The 19750-nt window shown below is 39.7% G+C and overlaps 1 protein-coding gene across 1 annotated transcript; it reads left to right on the forward strand.

The window, feature by feature from the left end:
• The first annotated feature begins 1119 nt into the window (after positions 1-1119).
• Positions 1120-16382, forward strand: LOC120476277 (uncharacterized). Its single transcript, XM_039667279.2, is given in 5 exon segments — positions 1120-1250; positions 11194-11778; positions 14239-14337; positions 14416-14564; positions 14567-16382. Coding segments are annotated over 5 exon segments (1704 nt in total). The 5' UTR covers positions 1120-1239; the 3' UTR covers positions 15427-16382.
• The last annotated feature ends 3368 nt before the right edge of the window (positions 16383-19750 follow it).

Raw genomic sequence — 19750 nt, forward strand, 5'->3', positions numbered from 1 at the left:
TGATTGGTGGCACCCAGAATGCACTGCAACATGCTTCATTTGTTGAGAATCACAGGCTGATTCTTGATGTCTGTGTTTAAAAAAAAAGTCTTTTGATCAGAACAACTTTTAAGAAATCTTTTAGATAAAATTGAAAATACTGAAAATGGTATACTGCAGAATCACAAGTGTAACCCCTCCACCCGGGTCCCACTCAAACCGCTCCGAGCGGGCCTCGAAACCGGGTCTCCGGCATGAGAGTCGGGCGCTCTAACAAGGAGGCTAAAGACTGCAGCCTCTAGCGTCTGTCGCTAGAGCGCCTATTGAGATCAGGGGAGTGAGGTTTACCCACACAGCAACTACTAGCTGGCCTCCGTTACACAGGCTGCTGTATTTATCTAGGTAAACATGCCTCTCTAAATGGGTTCAGTGATTCAGGTCAAATGATTATTATGTAAAAACATAACCATCACCCCCTGATCAGCTTTTCCTGTGTTATAACAATTTATACAGCCAAACTAAATCTAACGTTAATAGTTTAAGGACCAAGAGCCCAACTAAAGCAAATACTGCAAAGCAAATTAAAAAGCAAATTAGATTTTTCTCCTTTGTTGATTCTGCTTGTTAACATCAGGTGTCTTCAATAATGTTCAATCACTACTCAATCAATCACTTAATTAGCTCATTAACTTTAACCCTATTGAGTGTTAATTTAACACTAATTTTAACACTTTAACACTCTTGAGTCTGGGGCCAAATGCACTCTTAGGAAAGTTAATTTAACATCAGAGTTTTTGCTATGTGAGTTCATGGGTGGAATAAAAATATGGCAGGACTTTTACTTTCTGACCCCTGGGCTTTCCACCTCTGCTTGATGGTAGGGACTTGAGACTTGAACATCTGTGACTTACTCCCATCTCTGCTTTCAAAAATAAGTGGGTATAATTACCCATTTTCTTATTACAAATAATTGAAAAAATCAGTTTTGTTTAGAGGCATGTGTGTTCCAGTGCATGCTTCTAACAGTAAATTTGATTAGTATCTGTTTTTGGCCTTGTATTTGGCACACCCCTATAACACAAAATTCTGTTTAAACTTGAACCTCTGAGCTGAGGGGTGGGGCAAAGCAAATGAAAGAAACAGAAAAACAAAACTTAAACCTCTGCCTGGAGCAAAGACAAAAGATTTCCCTCTTACTTTCTCCACTCAGTTTGACAAGTTTCAGTTTACCATCTGCAGACTACCGTGAAATAGGCTACGATGGACACCAGGTGGGTCCTTTTTTTATTTTTTATTTAAAGAATAGTTCAAATATTTTTTGCCATATTTTTTAGGCTGTAATTACACAAAGTGTAACGTCCAAAAAGCCATGTCAGAATGTGATTAAACAGAGAAAAAAAAAATCAACAAATTGAATTTCTAATGTGAATTAAGAACTTTATTACATTAAATAATTGAGCAGACACTTTTATCCAAACTGACTTCCAAATGAGTAGAGCAAGCAATCAAACAAACAATAGGGCATCAAAAAGCAAACCTGCTGTGTAGAGTCCCGTTAATAACACAGTACACGACCGGTAGCAGGGTTTTTTTTTTTTTTTTTTTTTTGATGGAATAGGAAGTGTTAGTTTTAACAAAAGAAGTGCCAGAATTCCATAACCACTAGAACTGCCACACTGTAAAACCTAACAGTTATATATGCTAAATTAAATTGAGTTCACTGCATTCAACACTGTAAAACATAAAATTAATATTTACTCAATTAAATTGAGTTAACTGCACTCAAATAATACCGAAACTTGAAGTGGCTGAAATGACTAAAACAGAACTCAAACTGAATGAGTTAGAACATTTCTAGATCCCAGAATGATAATTGATTGTATAGTTACGTGATCAATTAATTGATGATTGAGCATTAGTGATGAACACCTGCTGTTAACAAGCAGAATCACTAAAGGACAGAGGAACACAAGAAATACAAGGTTTAAGGTCACCATGATGGAGATCAGCATCTGCTTTAGTTTAACATTAATACAAGGTTTTCTTTGGCTGCTGTAATTGTGTTTATGAAACATTTATTAACGTACAAAATTTAAGAAAGAGTATGATTGGTGAAGATGGTCAAGGTTTGATGATGACAACCATCACTTAAAGACTTAAATCACTTTTCTCATTCAGAGTCAAATTTTGGACTAAAATGGTAACATATTATTAGTTTTGTTTGAAAATGAGAATATACAGCATAAGGACAAGCAATGATAGTATGAAATATTTTTCAGAAAAATGTTACTCATTACTACGACCAACACAGATATCAAGAATCAGCATATGAATCTCAACAATGGTGATAAAAACGAGCAATACCGCAATGCATATTGAGTATTACCATAATACAAAACTTATCCATGCATTGCAGCATGAATAGTTTTTTAATGGTCAACATTGTTGAGATCCACATACTGATTCTTGGTGTCTATGTGAGTCAGCTTGATGACAGAGGTTTTTAAAATCTGATTGTAACAACAATGAGCATTACAGCCGAATCACAGTTCTTATATAATGAATATTAAAAGTTATATATGTCATCTGTTTAAACAGAGATTATTCTCTAGAAAAGATCAGAGAATCAAGACACCAAATGATAATTCATTATTTCATAAATCATCATCAAAACACAACCACATGCTCAAATTTTCTTTTGGCTTTTGTGCCATATCAAATGTGTTTAAATTTGGGACCCTCTATGTCCTAAAGTTGGCCTATTCTTTTGCTACACAATGAAAAGTGTTCTTTTTCTTCACAAAAAGAGTACATACTTTAAGGGCGTTGTAGCATAAGTAGGGGAATTGGGATGCAGGTTCTGTCTTGTTTCATGTTTAGCGGTTCCCTGTTATGTTTATTCGTTTTCCCAGGGTTTTCCTATTAGCCATGCTCTCTTGTTGTTTATCTTGCTTACCTCTATCTTGTTAAGTCTGTGTGTTTAGTTTATTCTTTGTTCACTCCTTAATGTTTGTTTGCTGGTAGTTCTGTTCCCGAGCCTTGTTTCCTGAGTCTGAGTTAACGTTTGAGTTTATGTAATAAAAGAAATGCTGCAAATGGATCCTACCCAGAGAGGAACAACTGGTGCTATAAAATAAAATAATTTCAGCGTACTCACAACTATTTTTTACAAACTTAATTGAATTGAGGCAATCGGTTTCTTCAAATGAAATGAGTTAGCTTAACTTGTCTAAACACTGATCTAAAATTAAAAGAAACAATTTCATAAAACTCAAAACAATGAAACAGTTCAGTTTACTTAAAATATATCCATGAACTTGAAAGAAAAAGAAAGTGATAAATACTCATAAAAGTTCATTTGACTGAACTAATTAGTTTAATTTGAGTTTGTCTTACTAAAATCAATTAATTATTTTAAGCATTAGGGTTTTGATCGCTATCCAATCTCTATATCTTTAATGATAAAAACCCAATTGAGAGATTAATGCATTTATTGTATTAGGATATCTTTTAAAAACAAAACAACACAAAACTGGTTTAATAATACATTTATAAATAATAATATCATTACATTCACAACAGATATAGGCTATATTTTCATATCCATTCAGCATAACTCTAACTAAACTCAACTAAAAAGTTTCTGTAGTCAAAGGTCTCTCTCTCTAATTTTTTGCGTTGTTTATATGAAAAACATTTTAAATGAAAATACAGACACTTGTAGGAAAAGTGAGGTACCAGCAGGATTTGTTTTTTCAACAAAGTTAATGCAGATATAAAATTCAATATGGTCCAAATGACCATCATGGCCATTCTATTATAACCCGTTTCTGAAGTCTTTTTTATTTTTTTTAACTTTAACAAATTACAAAATAATAGCTGTGGTAGGGGGGCGTGGTTTTCGCGGCGTCTGTGGTGAGAGACGAGTCAATGAGCTGCGCGGAGAGTAAGTGGGTCAAGTGCAAATGATGAACAGCTGTGTCTATTTGCAGTGATTGGAGCGGGGAGACCGTAAAGGCCGCAGACTGGGAGAGAGGAGAGAGAGAGAGAAACTGACTGGAACTCGTGCCCGTGCTGTGAGGTTGACCTGGAACCGGATGGTTATCAACGTGGAAAGAGTTTTTGTGAATGACTTGTGCTGTAGCTGCGCTACGGTGAATGCGCTGTGTGCGCGCCTTTTTTTTGTTTGTACGATTCTGAGTAATAAAACAGTACGAGTTCCAGTTTCGCCGATCCTGTCTCCTTCTTCACCCCTAACTGAACTGTATTACACTGGTGCCGAAACCCGGGACGATCACATGGTGGCGTGCTCGGGGGTCGGCGAACCCCTCCCATCTGCCTCTCTCTCCCACTCTTTTTTCTCCCCCTCCCCAGTCTCTCTCTCGTCCCCCTCTGGAAAAACTATTCCTTCTCCCAGGTCTCGGGGTGGGCCGGCGCCCAGGCTCGCGCCGCGATGGAGATCCGGCGGCCAGAGGGACTCCCCGTCGGCCGGGAGGATGACGGAAGGGGGGGCACCGGGCGGGGGATTCCCCTCCCCGGCTCCGGTCGTTGCGCTCTCCCCACACCAATCCCTTGCCCCACTTCCCGCCGCTGGGACAGCGGGAAAGCCCGGGCCGGCCTGTTGGCGCTGTGGGGATCCGGGACACTTTATTGATCGCTGTCCGGTGATGGAGGTGGGGACGCTGGTCCGGGTCCCCGACGCGCCAAGGGCCGCCCCCGATCAAGCTGGCTTGTACCAGATACCCGTGAGTATCAAGGGGGGTACTTATCAGGCTTTGGTGGATTCCGGATGTAACCAAACCTCGATTCATCAAAGCCTGATTCGATCTGGGGCATTGGATAACAGCCGCATGGTTAAGGTACGGTGTGTGCACGGGGTCGTGGTGAGTTATCCCTTAATGCCGGTAAAAATTTTATTCCGGGGTCAAAAGCATAGTGTGGAGGTGGCAGTTAACCCGCACCTCCGGCATCCGCTAATTTTGGGTACGGATTGGCCGGGCTTTACGAATTTGTTGAAATTTTTATGTGCGGGTGCCGCTCGGGGAAAAAAACAGCGGGGGAAGACAGCGTTGGTGCAGGTGGGAGACACTGTACCGGGACCTCTGGGCACTGCGGCGGGGGAACAGAGCGCGTCAGAGGGAAATATTCTCTCTGAGCGCGATGATTTTCCCTTGGAGCAGTCCCAGGATGAGACGCTCAAACATGCGTTTGATAAGGTCCAGTCCATCGACGGACGGCGGCTCCACCCGCACCAACCGCTCTCTTACCCCTATTTTTGCATAATTAAAGATAGGTTGTATCGGGTGGCCCGAGACGCCCAGACAAATGAGGATACAACCCAGTTATTGGTACCAAAGAGCCGTCGGGAAATGCTTTTCCAGGCGGCTCACTGTAATCCGATGGCCGGTCATTTAGGGCAAACGGCGACACTAAACCGTCTCATGGCCCGATTCTTTTGGCCGGGCATTCACGAGAACGTGCGCAGGTGGTGCGCGTCTTGTCGCGAATGTCAGTTGGTTAATCCACCGGCCACTCCAAAAGCACCCTTGTGCCCCCTTCCACTGATGCAGGTCCCCTTCGAGCGAATTGGCATGGACCTCATCGGGCCATTAGAACGGTCAGCACGAGGGCATCGTTTTGCGTTAGTCTTAGTGGACTACGCAACACGATACCCGGAGGCAGTTCCGCTTCGCAATATCTCAGCTAAGAGTGTCGCAAGCGCGCTGTTTTCTTTAATCTCCCGGGTGGGGGTCCCGAAAGAGATCCTCACCGATCAGGGCACGGCGTTTATGTCAAAGACAATACGCGAACTTTACGAGTTGTTAGGCATTAAATCGATTCGCACCAGCGTCTATCACCCACAAACGGATGGTCTGGTCGAACGGTTTAATCGGACGTTAAAAGCCATGATTCGTAAGTTCGTTCACGAAGACGCCAAAAATTGGGATAAGTGGCTAGAACCCCTGTTGTTTGCTGTACGCGAGGTCCCCCAAGCCTCCACGGGGTTTTCCCCTTTCGAGCTTCTTTTCGGTCGTCAACCCCGTGGGGTGTTGGATGTACTGAAGGAGACTTGGGAGGACGGACCATCCGCTAGCAAAAACGAAATTCAGTATGTCCTGGACCTGAGAACGAAACTTCACACTTTGGGGCGGCTATCTTTGGAGAATTTGTTACAGGCCCAGGACAGACAGAGGCAGCAATATAATAGGGGGGCTAGACTTCGTCAATTTGCACCGGGAGATAAGGTCCTGGTATTACTTCCCACGTCCAGTTCGAAATTACTCGCAAAGTGGCAAGGGCCCTTTGAGGTCACACGGCGGGTTGGGGATCTCAACTATGAGGTAGTGCGAACAGATAGGGGCGGGGGACGTCAGGTTTACCACCTCAACCTGCTTAAAAAATGGGTTGAGGCTGAGGCAGTGATGCTGGCGACGGTGGTAGGTGGAGAGGAGGACCTCGGGCCAGAAGCGAATATCAAACACCATTCCTTCGCTCTGGCTCCCTCTGGCGACCACCTCTCACCCTCGCAGCTCACTGACATTAAGAATTTACAAACAGAGTTTGCGGATGTGTTCTCGCCCCTACCTGGCCGAACGAATCTCATTCAGCACCACGTTGAGACTGATCCGGGGGCCGTAGTACGTTGCCGCCCGTATCGTTTACCGGAACACAAAAAAAAAGTGGTTCAAGACGAATTAGAGACAATGCTGGACCTGGGGGTAATAGAGGAATCCAACAGTGACTGGGCAAGCCCGATAGTTTTAGTCCCGAAACCTGACGGCTCGGTTCGGTTCTGTGTGGATTATAGAAAGGTGAACGCGGTGTCTAAGTTTGATGCTTATCCAATGCCGAGGATTGACGAATTGCTTGATCGGCTTGGTTCCGCTCGATTTTATTCGACACTGGATTTAACAAAGGGATATTGGCAGATCCCCTTATCTCCAATGTCCAAAGAAAAAACAGCTTTTACCACGCCGTTTGGATTACACCAATTTGTCACGCTTCCGTTCGGGTTGTTCGGGGCACCGGCGACTTTTCAGCGTTTGATGGACAGAATTCTCCGGCCGCATGCTGCATATGCCGCTGCTTACTTGGATGACATCATCATCTATAGTAATGATTGGCAGCGTCATATGCAGTATTTGCGTGCTGTCCTGAAAACGCTGAGAAGAGCTGGGCTCACGGCCAACCCGAAGAAGTGTGCAATTGGGCGGGTGGAAGTAAAGTATCTGGGGTTCCACTTGGGACATGGACAGGTGCGTCCCCAAATTGATAAGACAGCTGCAGTTGCAACCTGTCCAAGTCCGAAGACCAAAAAGGAGGTTAGGCAGTTCCTGGGGCTGGCGGGATATTATAGACGGTTTGTACCTAACTATTCGGACCTCGCTAGCCCGCTGACTGACCTAACTAAAAAGGGTGCTCCAGATACGATTCAGTGGACGGAGCAGTGCCAGCGGGCTTTTACCCAGATAAAGGCTGCTCTGTGCGGCGGCCCGCTTTTGCATGCTCCTGACTTTTCTCTCCCTTTCATCCTACAGACGGACGCGTCGGACAGGGGTTTGGGCGCGGTCCTGTCCCAGGAGGTGGGGGGGAGGAACGGCCGGTGCTGTACATCAGTCGGAAGCTTTCGAAGAGAGAGACGATGTACAGCACCATTGAGAAGGAGTGTTTGGCCATACGGTGGGCTGTCCTCACCCTCCGCTACTACCTCCTGGGCCGGGAGTTCACCCTGTGTTCGGACCACGCGCCCCTCCAATGGCTCCACCGCATGAAAGATACCAACGCGCGGATCACCCGGTGGTATTTGGCGTTACAACCTTTTAAGTTTCAGGTGGTCCACAGGCCGGGGACGCAGATGGCGGTGGCCGACTTCCTCTCCAGGAGGGGGGGGGGAGGCTGCAGGCCGGACGGTTCCCCGGCCTGAGTCGGGCGGTGGGGGTATGTGGTAGGGGGGCGTGGTTTTCGCGGCGTCTGTGGTGAGAGACGAGTCAATGAGCTGCGCGGAGAGTAAGTGGGTCAAGTGCAAATGATGAACAGCTGTCTATTTGCAGTGATTGGAGCGGGGAGACCGTAAAGGCCGCAGACTGGGAGAGAGGAGAGAGAGAGAGAAACTGACTGGAACTCGTGCCCGTGCTGTGAGGTTGACCTGGAACCGGATGGTTATCAACGTGGAAAGAGTTTTTGTGAATGACTTGTGCTGTAGCTGCGCTACGGTGAATGCGCTGTGTGCGCGCCTTTTTTTTGTTTGTACGATTCTGAGTAATAAAACAGTACGAGTTCCAGTTTCGCCGATCCTGTCTCCTTCTTCACCCCTAACTGAACTGTATTACAATAGCAAACACAGATTATCTGACACACAACTACACTCTCAGAAAAAAGGTACAAAAGCTGTCACTGGGGCTGTACCTTTTCAAAAGGTAAACTTTTATACCCAAAGGCTGCATATTGGTACCTTAGTGGTACATATTATCACCTAAAATAGACATATTACCACCTAAAATGGATATATTAACACCTAAAATAGATACCACCTAAAAAAGGAAATTTTAGCTCATAAAATTGACATATTACCACCTAAAATGTATATATTAGCACCTAAAATAGACATACTACCACCTAAACAGGACATTAGCTCATGAAATTGACATATTAGCACGTAAAATGTACATATTAACACTTAAAATGTACATATTAGTACTTAACATATTACCACCTAAAATGGACATATCAGCTCATGAAATTGACATATCCTGAAATGTACATATTAGCACCTAAAATATACATATTAACACTTAAAATGTACATATTAGTACCCAAAATGTACATATTACTTATCAAATTACATATGTACTTATTAGCTCATGAAATGGACAAAAGTGTATACCTTTTGAAAAGGTACAGCCCCAGTGACAACTTCTGTACCTTTTTTTCTGAGAGTGTAAGGGGATATTCAAACAGAAATATACATAAGATGACAGCAACAAAAATAAAATTAGTCTCTACCATACCACATGATGGAGGCATTGATGCTTTCTTCCAAGTGTCAGTCCTGGAGTGGATAACATATGTCAAAAGTTCCAGGGGAATAATTACTCTAATGATTGAATGCCAACCTTTAGAGGAAGGCTTATCAAGCTTCAATATCAATTCAACATAAATGTGAATCAAACATTGACTGTTTTCAAACAGTGTCTGAAGCAGTGTTAAAGTTAACGAGCTCATAAGTGATTAATTTAGTGATGATTGGCCATAATTGAAGACACTTGATGTTAACGAGCAGAATCTGAAGGCGAAAATTACATTTTAAGCCACCATTATGATGATCAGTGTTTGCTTAAACTATAAATTATCATTTTTTTGTTTGGCTGATATAATAGAGATATAATGAACATTGAGAAAGGTGATCTGATGGTGGTGGTTGTGTTTGATATATTCATAACTTAAGATACATTGTTGAGATACACTGATTATAGATGTCTGAGTGTGCCTAAAAGAAAGCTTTATTTTATCAGAAAAACATTTAGGAAATACTTTGGATTTAATTAAAAAATTATATCAAGAGCACTATCATGTCATATTTATCAATACATTTCTAAGATAGAGACTAAATTAGTTCAGTTGTTCCATTCAAATAATGGTTTTGTCAAAACAACCAACACCATTGGTGTGCAAAGGTGTGCAATCATTTTCAGGGAAACGCACGGCTAAAGTAGTTTCAGACAGGTTTGACCGCATTACAGTTCCACATCACTGCGCGTAGTTAACAGTAATAAAGGAAAATAGGATACAATTCATAACAAGAAAAAACATGCAGCCCCATGCATATACATACAGTTTAATTTTAATAAATAAAGTATGTAGTATTTCTATAATAGGCTAAATAGAAAATTAACTTGAATAGGCTATAAATAAATGAATACTGCTGACAGGTTTTCGCAGTTATTCCAGATGATATAACAAATAAATAATTATTGAAAGGCCTACTTGTTAAAAGGGCTTTGTGTGTTTCACTTATTGGGTTATCTACTGTCAATTATAGAAAACAAGAATGAACGAATTAATTAAAACGAATTTAATTAGGAAAATAAATAATATTATTGATGCACATGCTTTTCTGTCTCATTATTTCAACATCTCTCTTCCTCTCTCTAATAACTGCATAAAGCCGGGACAGGCTTAGGCCTACTAAGGCCAGTTATGAATGTAATTTGAGACTTATGACTAATCATGCCCAAACTCGTGTTCAGCACGTTCAGTTTGTGCTCACAGTCCAAGACCTGCTACAGTCGATGGAAACAGTCGGTCTTCGAATATTTCAGCGAATCGTAAGTGTGTGTCCCCATGATTATTCATTAGGGGATTAGATGCGCAAGTAATTAGAGCGTTTTAATGACAAAAACTTGACAAACGTCTTATATGCATCATCTGAACAATGTTTTACATTTACATTTATGCATTTGGCAGATGCTTTTATCCAAAGTGACTTACATTGCATTGCTACACATTTACATTCTCATCAGTTCTTGCTTTCCCTGGGAATCGAACCCATGACCTTGGCGTTGCAAGCGCCAACGCTCTACTATTTGAGCTAAAGGATCGTTTTTAGGTGTGGTAACTGTAGTATAAGTGGAATAATAACTTCAGGCCATTGAATTATTAGAAAAAATAATGCTCACCCGAGGTGTAACTGTCACTCTACTTTGTGTGCATTATTTTTCTAATAATTCAATGGCCTGGCATCAATTATTCCTTACTAATGCTTTGTTCATCTGTCTGTTTTCCACAGCAAGCAATCATATTGTAAAGTTAAAAACTTTGGGGTCGAGAGCCAAACTAAAGCAAACACTGATCTCCATAATGGTGACTTAAAAATTACGATTTTCTCCTTCAGTGATTCTGCTTGTTAACATCAGGTGTCTTCAATAATGACCAATCATCACTGTGTGTGTGTGGTGTTTGGGATGATGCAGATTCAAATTATCCACCATTACTTTTCCGTTGCTTAGTCCCGCCCACAAGTGCAGGATTTAAGGATAAGAAATAACTGTGGGTTTTTTTTGACAGTGTATCTATGTTTTTTTCATGACAGTATTTTTCTGTTTTTAAACAGACATTTTCTGGCACCCCTGCTGCCATAATTTTTTTATTTTATTTATTTTTTTTATTTTTTTTTACAGAGTACGTAAATTGCTCTTTTTTGATTTTATAACGCAGGAAACAATTACAGGAGCTCCAGTCGAAGTATGTAGTGGACACACTCAAATACATTCAGACAGTGAGGCACTTCTATGACAAACAAGACGAATGGACCCTTGAGAGAGAGAAAGAGCTGAAGATGATGCGAGACATCAAGGACCGAGCAGACAAAGCCAGTCAAAATTATGACGTTCAAAAGCGCTTAAATAATAATAAGAAAGCCAAGGCATTGTGGGAGTGCCTGAAGAATAGTGTAAAATCTGGGTCCATTTATAAGGACCTGGAGAAGAAACTGGGTGCTGTCCTGAAGAACACACTTCAGGGGCTGAAGGAACTTGACGTCTTCCTGGATGCAGTGGAGATGCTCGCGGTCACCTCACCGTTTGTCTTCACTGGACAGAGCTTCATGTCTGAGGACGAGAGTCCTGAAAGTGTGCGATCAGTCATCATGGCTGCAAGCATGACCTCTCCTCTCCTCATCAACTTTAAACGAAATGCAGAAACCTTCTTCCTTCCTTCACTCAGTGACTTGGACGTCATGTCCTTTCAACTACACAAATACATACAAATCACAAAACAGATTTGTGAGAGAATGGAGGAAAGGTTAGTGCTGACATTCATGCAATGTTCATTTTTAAAGGATAGTATTTAGATTAATTACACATGTTAATACACGCAGATTATCAAAATATTGATTATCAAAAGTACTATATATGTTATGGTAAGACAGGGGTTCATTTAACATCTTCATTATTCACCATAACCTAAAGGCATAACTACACTTTAAAAAATAAACCGTAAATTTTACGGTAAAAAACAGGCAGCTGTGGTTGCCAGAACTTTACCGTTAAAAATACGGTAGGAAGGTTAATGGTTTTACAGACTTAACTTACAATTTACAGTAATAAACCGTAATTTATTTTCTGATAAAATGTTGATTTACCAACTTATTGATGTATTGATATCTGTTTTAGACCATTGTAATAGTGATGGCCGATTCGTGAACGAATCGTTCTTTTGAACCGGTTCTTTTTAGTGAACCGGTCGAACCAGTACACTAAATCGGACTGAATCGTTCGAAACAGTTCGCGTCTTGCGTCAGTGCTAAACCACAAGTTACTAAAGTTACTCACTTTCAGACATGCCTGACAGTCCCTCCGAATCGAAATAAACCAATATCCAGAAGTATATTTTATTCCAGTAACTCAAAAAGTTTACTGAACGGAGACATATGTTGGTGCTGAGAGAAGTGATGAGCACGAGCAGCTGATACTGCGCATGCGTGTACTACCGAACGTACAGGTACAGCGGTCGGATACCCAGTACAGAACCGAGAACTGTTTCTTTCGGACACGTTCGACATACTGAGAACTGATGAGTTGATGAGCTGAGCATGCGTGCATTTTTTTTCTGAGGGACGAAATGTACGTTTCCATGTCTTTAGTTGAACATCAGTAAGTGTAACAAAATAAAACATTTTGGAAACATGTTTATCACATAATTACTGTATCACTGTATTATTTTAACGATTGGAAACCATGATTGGATTCTAAAACTGTCAAACTAAACATTTATTATTGTACTAATATTTTCAGGAACAGCTCATTTCTAAGTAACAATATAAATCTTTGATGTAAACTCTTGCAAAGGTTTTAATGGTGCACTGCTTAGTAAATGTTTATAATATGTTAACATAACGAATTAAACATATATGTTTAATTCGTTATGTTAACACATAAACATGATGTATACTGTATAGGCTACAGAAGGCTATATTGGAGACAGACATGCATCGATTTTTTAGTTTTGTCGACTGTATATTCAGGTTTCAGCTCAGCACACACAGGCCTATGCTATGGTTCTCGAGTCGAGAACTGGTTGTTGCAGTTCTTGAATCACTAGTACAGAACCAGGAACTGTTTCTTTCGGACACGTTCGATACGGAGAACCGATGAGCTGGAGATACTGCGCATGCGTGATAGCACCGTCTCTGAACAGAACTTTCTTTCGGCCGGCTGATCCTGTGCTGATACACGAGCACGCAGTAGTACGGCTGAACCCAGGACTTAAATGAGAGGGCGAATCGGCGAAATGTAAGTTTATTTAATAACAAATAAAATGATGAAGACCATTTATGCATTTTATATATTTAAAACATGTAAAATATCCACGTTAGCACATCGCCTATGCTGCAACAGGGTTAGTTTTCAAAATGTAAATGTAAGAAACTTATCCAAGATGATTATGACGATGTGTACTATTATTTAACTGAAGTTATGATTAAAAATGCCTTTAATTTGAAGTATGACGATGTGTACTATTATTTAACTGAAGTTATGATTAAAAATACCTTTAATTTGAAGTATTTTTATCCGCCGGGATGATAGAATTGACGTCATTACGTGATGACGTAATAGAACTGGTGAACCGTTTTTTGAACCGGTTCATTAAAACGAACTGTCCGAAAGAACCGGTTCGCGGAAAAGAACCGGACCAACAATCATCACAGCAGTGATGAGTCACATGATCAATAAAAGCCCATCACAAGTGAATACTTCTATAAAGCAATACTTATTTAAAGAAACTGCACAATGTCATTCACACAAACATTAAGCACCATCATGGTAAAACAAATGCAATACACATTAATTTAACAACATTAAATGTAACATATAACCCTAATGTACATAAATGATTAGAAAAAAACTATAAAACTATGAGGAACCATAGTTATTTCAACAAAAATACATAAAATGTGAAGTGTCACACAGGGAATTGCGGGAATGTCAATTTACGGTTTTTCACTGTAAATTATACAATGATTTGTTCTTTTTCACTTTCAAAAACTGTAAATTTAACGGTATTTAACTGTAAAATTATATCACAGTTATTTACCGTGTATAGTATGGAAACTTTCTGTTTACCAATTGACAGTTTTGCACTGTAGCATTTTTACAGTATTTTTCCGTTAAAATCACGGTTATTTTTTACAGTGTAAGTGGAATTGTTCAATCTGAGTTCAAATTCTATTTGCTTTTATGATAATGCTGAAACTCTCTACAGATGTAAGAAGGCTCAGCCTGTCATGGAGTTCAGCTGGAACTTTAGCGAGGACTTCATGCAAAAAATGCTTGATCATTTGAAGCAGTTGTGCGAAATCAGGTGAGACCTACAGTATATTTATGATCTCATGTATCTTGAAAGGTGGCTGTACAGTATATCTTTTCTATTTTTGTCTAGGATGGACCAGCACACAAGGCTGGCTTTCATTTTTCAGGAATCAAAGGCTGAGGAATTCATTGGTTTATTCAGTGAGTGTCGCTCCAGACTGGAGAAGCATCTGTCAGATCTGGAAGAGACTGCAGTTCAGCTGGACAGGATGAAGATGGGGGCAGTATCTCCTCTGTGACTGGCAGTTCGGTTGGGATAGTTGGGAGTGCTTTGTCCATTGCTGGTCTTGCTCTGGCCCCCGTCACTGCAGGAACGTCACTGGGTCTCACTATAGCAGGTCTCAGTCTGGGGGTAACCAGCGGGGTCAATAGTTTGGTCACAGGCGCCACTGAACTTGGAGTCAACCTAAGGCATGGGAAAAAAACCCAGGATATTTTCAACCAATATATGGAGGATGTGGAGAAGATTCTGAGCTGTCTGGAGCAGGCCAGTAAACAAGAGCTTGTAAAGGGGCAGGGATGGTTTTATATCATTACAGCTGGGAAAATGACACTTTGTGCTCTGTCAGTGAGAAAAAAAATTAAATCTTTGGCAAAAGGAGCATCAGCTGTTACAGTACTCAAAACTGAGAAGGTGATTGCAGCTGCCACCAAGGCCGGGCTCCAGGGGACAAAAGGTGCTCGTAACGTTCCCAAACTGGCTGCAGACCTTCCCGACATTGGGCAGGTGGCAAAAGGGACACCGCTAGCTTTTTCAAAGTCTGCCAGAGTTGGATTAATCACAGCAAATGCCCTCTTTATTGGCTTAGATGTCTTGTTTATTTGCAAAGAGAGCATAAGTCTGGCCAAAGGGAGCAAGAGCGAGGCCTCTCAGCTCATCCGCTCACGAGCAGCTCTGTTGAGATCTGAGCTGGAGGACTGGAAGAAGATCCATGATTCCTTATGCATAGGGATAGAGAGGGTCAGGAAGAGTCAGGAAGTGTTGGAGCAACCTTTCCTTCACCAAGAGTCAGAGCCACATCATCAGCAATGGCAGTTTTATCCAGTTCAATATTCCTCTGCCAGTTCATGGTGGCGATAAGGAGCTTGGCCTGATGCTTGTGGAAGCACGGCTCAGAGATCCCCTGGATTTTGAAGACATCCAAGAACTCAAAGAAAAAAATACATCTTCATATAATAACCTGAGGGGTGATGCCCAAATATGACGGCGCTGAGATGAGCAGTCATTTAGACCAACAGTTAGACTTGCTGTCTTGAAACATTACTCAGTTTATCACCTTCTTTTTTCAAGCTCTCTGGTTTGCTAATTGATAAAACAGGAAAATAAAATAAAAATATTTGACAAATGTTTTATTATTTACTAATGTTTTACCATTTGCTTGTTTTATCATTTAATCAGTTGAATGTTAAATAGCATTTAATCAAACGTAATCACATTTTAAGAAATCATTTCTATAATTTTTATGTTTATTATCATGTGACATGTTTGTTTAATTCTTTACTTTTATTAATCTTTATGTCAAGTAGCTGATTGACAAGTGTGAACTTTTGTACTTGGGGAAGAAGATGAGGGAAAAAGTCTTTCAGTTCCCGACGACGAATGCTTGAATGTCTCAGAATAAAGTGGTAAACCAATGTTATGCAACAACTTGACTTATCTTTAGGCAAGAATATTATACTCAAGACTGAGTGTGTTAATTATACATAACTTACTTAGATTAGAAGTGATTTTAATTGTTAATTCTATCTTTTGATCCTGATTATGGATACATTACTTTCATTATTCATATTATTTGATTGTCTGTTTGATTGTTATAATAAATAACATTTGATTTCATCATCTGACTGGATCTCCTCCATGCATCACTGATAATTACTTTTAGAACAATAGGCATTAATTAGATCTGCTTGATTCATTGCACATGGCAAAATAATATTTTGAGAGTTGAAAATCATTACATGGTGGAAGTCTAAGCTGAAAACTGTATCCTATATACACATGTGTACATCACTGTCAAATCTAATATAACTGATTAAAAAAATGTGATGAGTGATATAAAAATAAATACATGAATAAATATGCAAAATCATTCTAGATAAAAGCTCGGTGAGCAACCAATGAGAGCTCTTTGTCATTTGCGCCATGGATGTCGACGAGCATGCTCAATGACAGAAGAGACGAGCTTGATTGAGAAAAGCAGATGCAATCTGATTGTTGTGATCCATTTTATAAATCTTAGATTGAAAATCTTTGAAAAAGGAGGTTTGATTAATTTGATGCATTCTGAATAAGAAGCCGACTAAATAGAGGAATACATTCTACCTGTTCATCGACGCCATTTTATGATCACGCACACCTGTAGTTGCGCCTGTGGAAGAGCAAAAGAAAAATCGATCACAAAGAGCAGCAGTCACCTTGTACAGCATAATATTTTTAACATTTACAATGTATTCAAAATAATTTCTTAAAAGCTTTTCTTATACAATTTTTTACTTCTCTACAATTTTAAGACAGACATCAATAATTAGCCTGTAAATCTCAACAATGGTGACAATTATAAAGCATGTGGCAGTGCATTCTGGGTGCCACCAATCAAAACATATTCATGGCTCCCATCATGCATTGCTGCATGAATAAATAATGAGCTTATGTTCAGAGGTGATCTGATTGTCACCATTGCTGAGATTAGTATGTTAATTCTTGATGTCTGTGTATGTCTATATAAAATATTTCTGGGATTTGACGATATAAATGACGATCACAAAGAGTTCAGCGTCGCCATTGTTGGTCACGTGTCTGTATTAGAGAGAAAGACATTGGTTAAAACACACCTGTTTTTACATTTGAAAAACAATTGAAAAGTAGCGCAGTTCGGAAGGAAAAACGGCCTTTGTGAACGGCCACTAATTGTACTTAAAAAGCATTTAATTTAACTAAACAGGCGGAGTGACTATGGAATGATCATGACTTCAAAATATGTCCATATAAAAGTCTGAGGGACTTTAAATACACACACCTCTTTAACTGATGCAAAATGAACTCAAACAAAAACTGATCATTTTTGTACCAATGATCTCGTTTATTGTAGTGCAAAGAGAACAGTGACAGTGAGATTAAAGTGATTTATTTATGTACCGACCCCATCAGTCCAACACCAACAGCATGACCGAACAATGAAAACACTGTGATAAAACACAAACACAACATCATCTCTGACTGAACATTCAGAGCAACAAAAAACAGTGGAAAACTGCAGAACAAACACACATCTAGAGATCGTACCTCTGAAATGAGGAGCAAACCTCAGTGTTTGGACTGATAAGGGTGAGATCAGTAGTGTTTCTGAACGTACAGTAGTGAAGATCAATAAATACAAGCTACAGGATCCGTCCTTCAGCAGCAGACTTTGGTGAAGTTAAAAAACAACCATTATAAAAATGGCAAAGCAGCATCAGTTTTCACATGCAAATGACAACGTGTGCGGGTAGAAAATCCTCCAGCAGTTCATCTCAGATTAGTGTCGTTTCTAGCTCCACATTCACATTTAATCAGACACATAATCAAACTATGATTAAATGAGAATTATTTATATAAAAAGCACTTCATTTGTTCAATGCATTCAAGGCATCCCAGCATTGAGTTTGGTGGTTTGTGACGAGTTGTCACACAGATGATTGACAGCTGTCAGAGGATGGATGATTGAAGGCACTGAGTGTGTTTTAAGTGCATTCACACATGCACCGTCACCCTGATGAACACAGAAAGCTACCGTACAACATTAATAAAACCCTCAAAACATCATTAAAAGAATCAAAACTTTGACCTACTTCAACAAACCGATGCATTTCATCTGCAGTCAGTGTTCGCTCATGAGAGTGACGCACCGCCGCCCCTGCAGGCCGGAAGAGGAACTGCAATGACTTATTTTCTTCTTCTTCTAGGGTTTTTTAGCTGTTACAGCAGCGTCTTTCACTTATTTATATATATATATATATATATATATATATATATATTTGTTTAGACCCCATATACTTATATAATAAGTATATGGGATCAAAACATGAAAATATTTAGCTTCATTAAAGGCTTGTGGTCATATTTGGTATCTAAAGGATTGAAATCACGCCCTAGAAATAAATTTGATAAGATTTTATATGCTATATATTAACAGTTATTGAAACGTAAATGCAATTTAAAGTCTACTTTTCACTCTAAAAAATGCTGGGTTATTTCAACCCAAATTTGTGTCAAATATGGACAAACCCAAATTTGGGTTAAAAATTAAAAAAAAAAAATGTACAGTTGAAAGTGAAAGTTGAAGTTGGGATCCAAATTTTAAATTACATTTTAACCCAACATTTGGGTTTGTCCATATTTTACCCAATTCAGGGTTAAAACAACCCAGCATTGTTAAGAGTGTTTTATCTTACCTTTATCTTTACGGCAAACACAGAGTCATGGAATACATATCTAACATGATTTACCAATTGTATCAATTTACTTACGTAATAGGCCTACTAAATTGTGGGTGATGTTCAATAATTATAAAACATCGCAATTTCCATGAAATTACATTTCTTAGTTGTTACTTTAGCAGACAATTATGGCACGCTAATCGCTGAAGTGCGCAAATGTTTGTCATTGTGGGATTATTATAGTGAAACTATACATAAAGTTTTACAATGTTTGAACCGTGAATGCTGTTTCTGCCGACGAGAGGGCGTTTTTGGGGTGTGGATTAAATGCAAGGCTATGCAAGGCAACAGTTTTTTTACAATCGCTATGACAATTTTTGCAATACTTTTAACATATTTCCTAAACTCTTAACGCAACAACACACCTACAACACACAATTGGCAAAACGGTTAATTTCATGCTCAAAAATCACACTCTGTAAAAAAAAACTCCAACACTAATTTTCAAAAAACAATAGCCTAATACACTAACACAATACACTAAGTCTACCAAAACACTAACAAATGTTCTCTTCCAACAGGGACATATAGTCAATCACAGCACGATGTCATTAAAACACTAACATGAGATGGTATTACAGAAACTGTATTATTTTATATTTGTCAGGTCTGCCCTTACAAAAGACAGTATATTGTATTGTTTATACAACAGATTGTTTTGCACTGCAGTTTATTGTAAAGCTTCTCTACAGTTTTGTTTTGTTTGGGTTTGGCAAATGTGTGCATTTTGTTTCCTACACTCTAAACAATGCTTGGTTGTTTGATCCCAAATTTGGGTAAAATATGGACAAACCCAAAGATTGGGTTAAAAATTTTAACCCAACTTCAACTTTCACATTCAACTGTAATATTTTGAATTGCATTTTTAACCCAACATTTGGTTTTGTCCATATATGACCCACATTTAGGTTGAAACAACCCAGCATTGT

The sequence above is a fragment of the Pimephales promelas genome, chromosome 3 (genome assembly GCF_988280905.1).
Source record: "Pimephales promelas chromosome 3, fPimPro1.hap1.1, whole genome shotgun sequence".
Classification (NCBI taxonomy): Eukaryota; Metazoa; Chordata; class Actinopteri; order Cypriniformes; family Leuciscidae; genus Pimephales; species Pimephales promelas.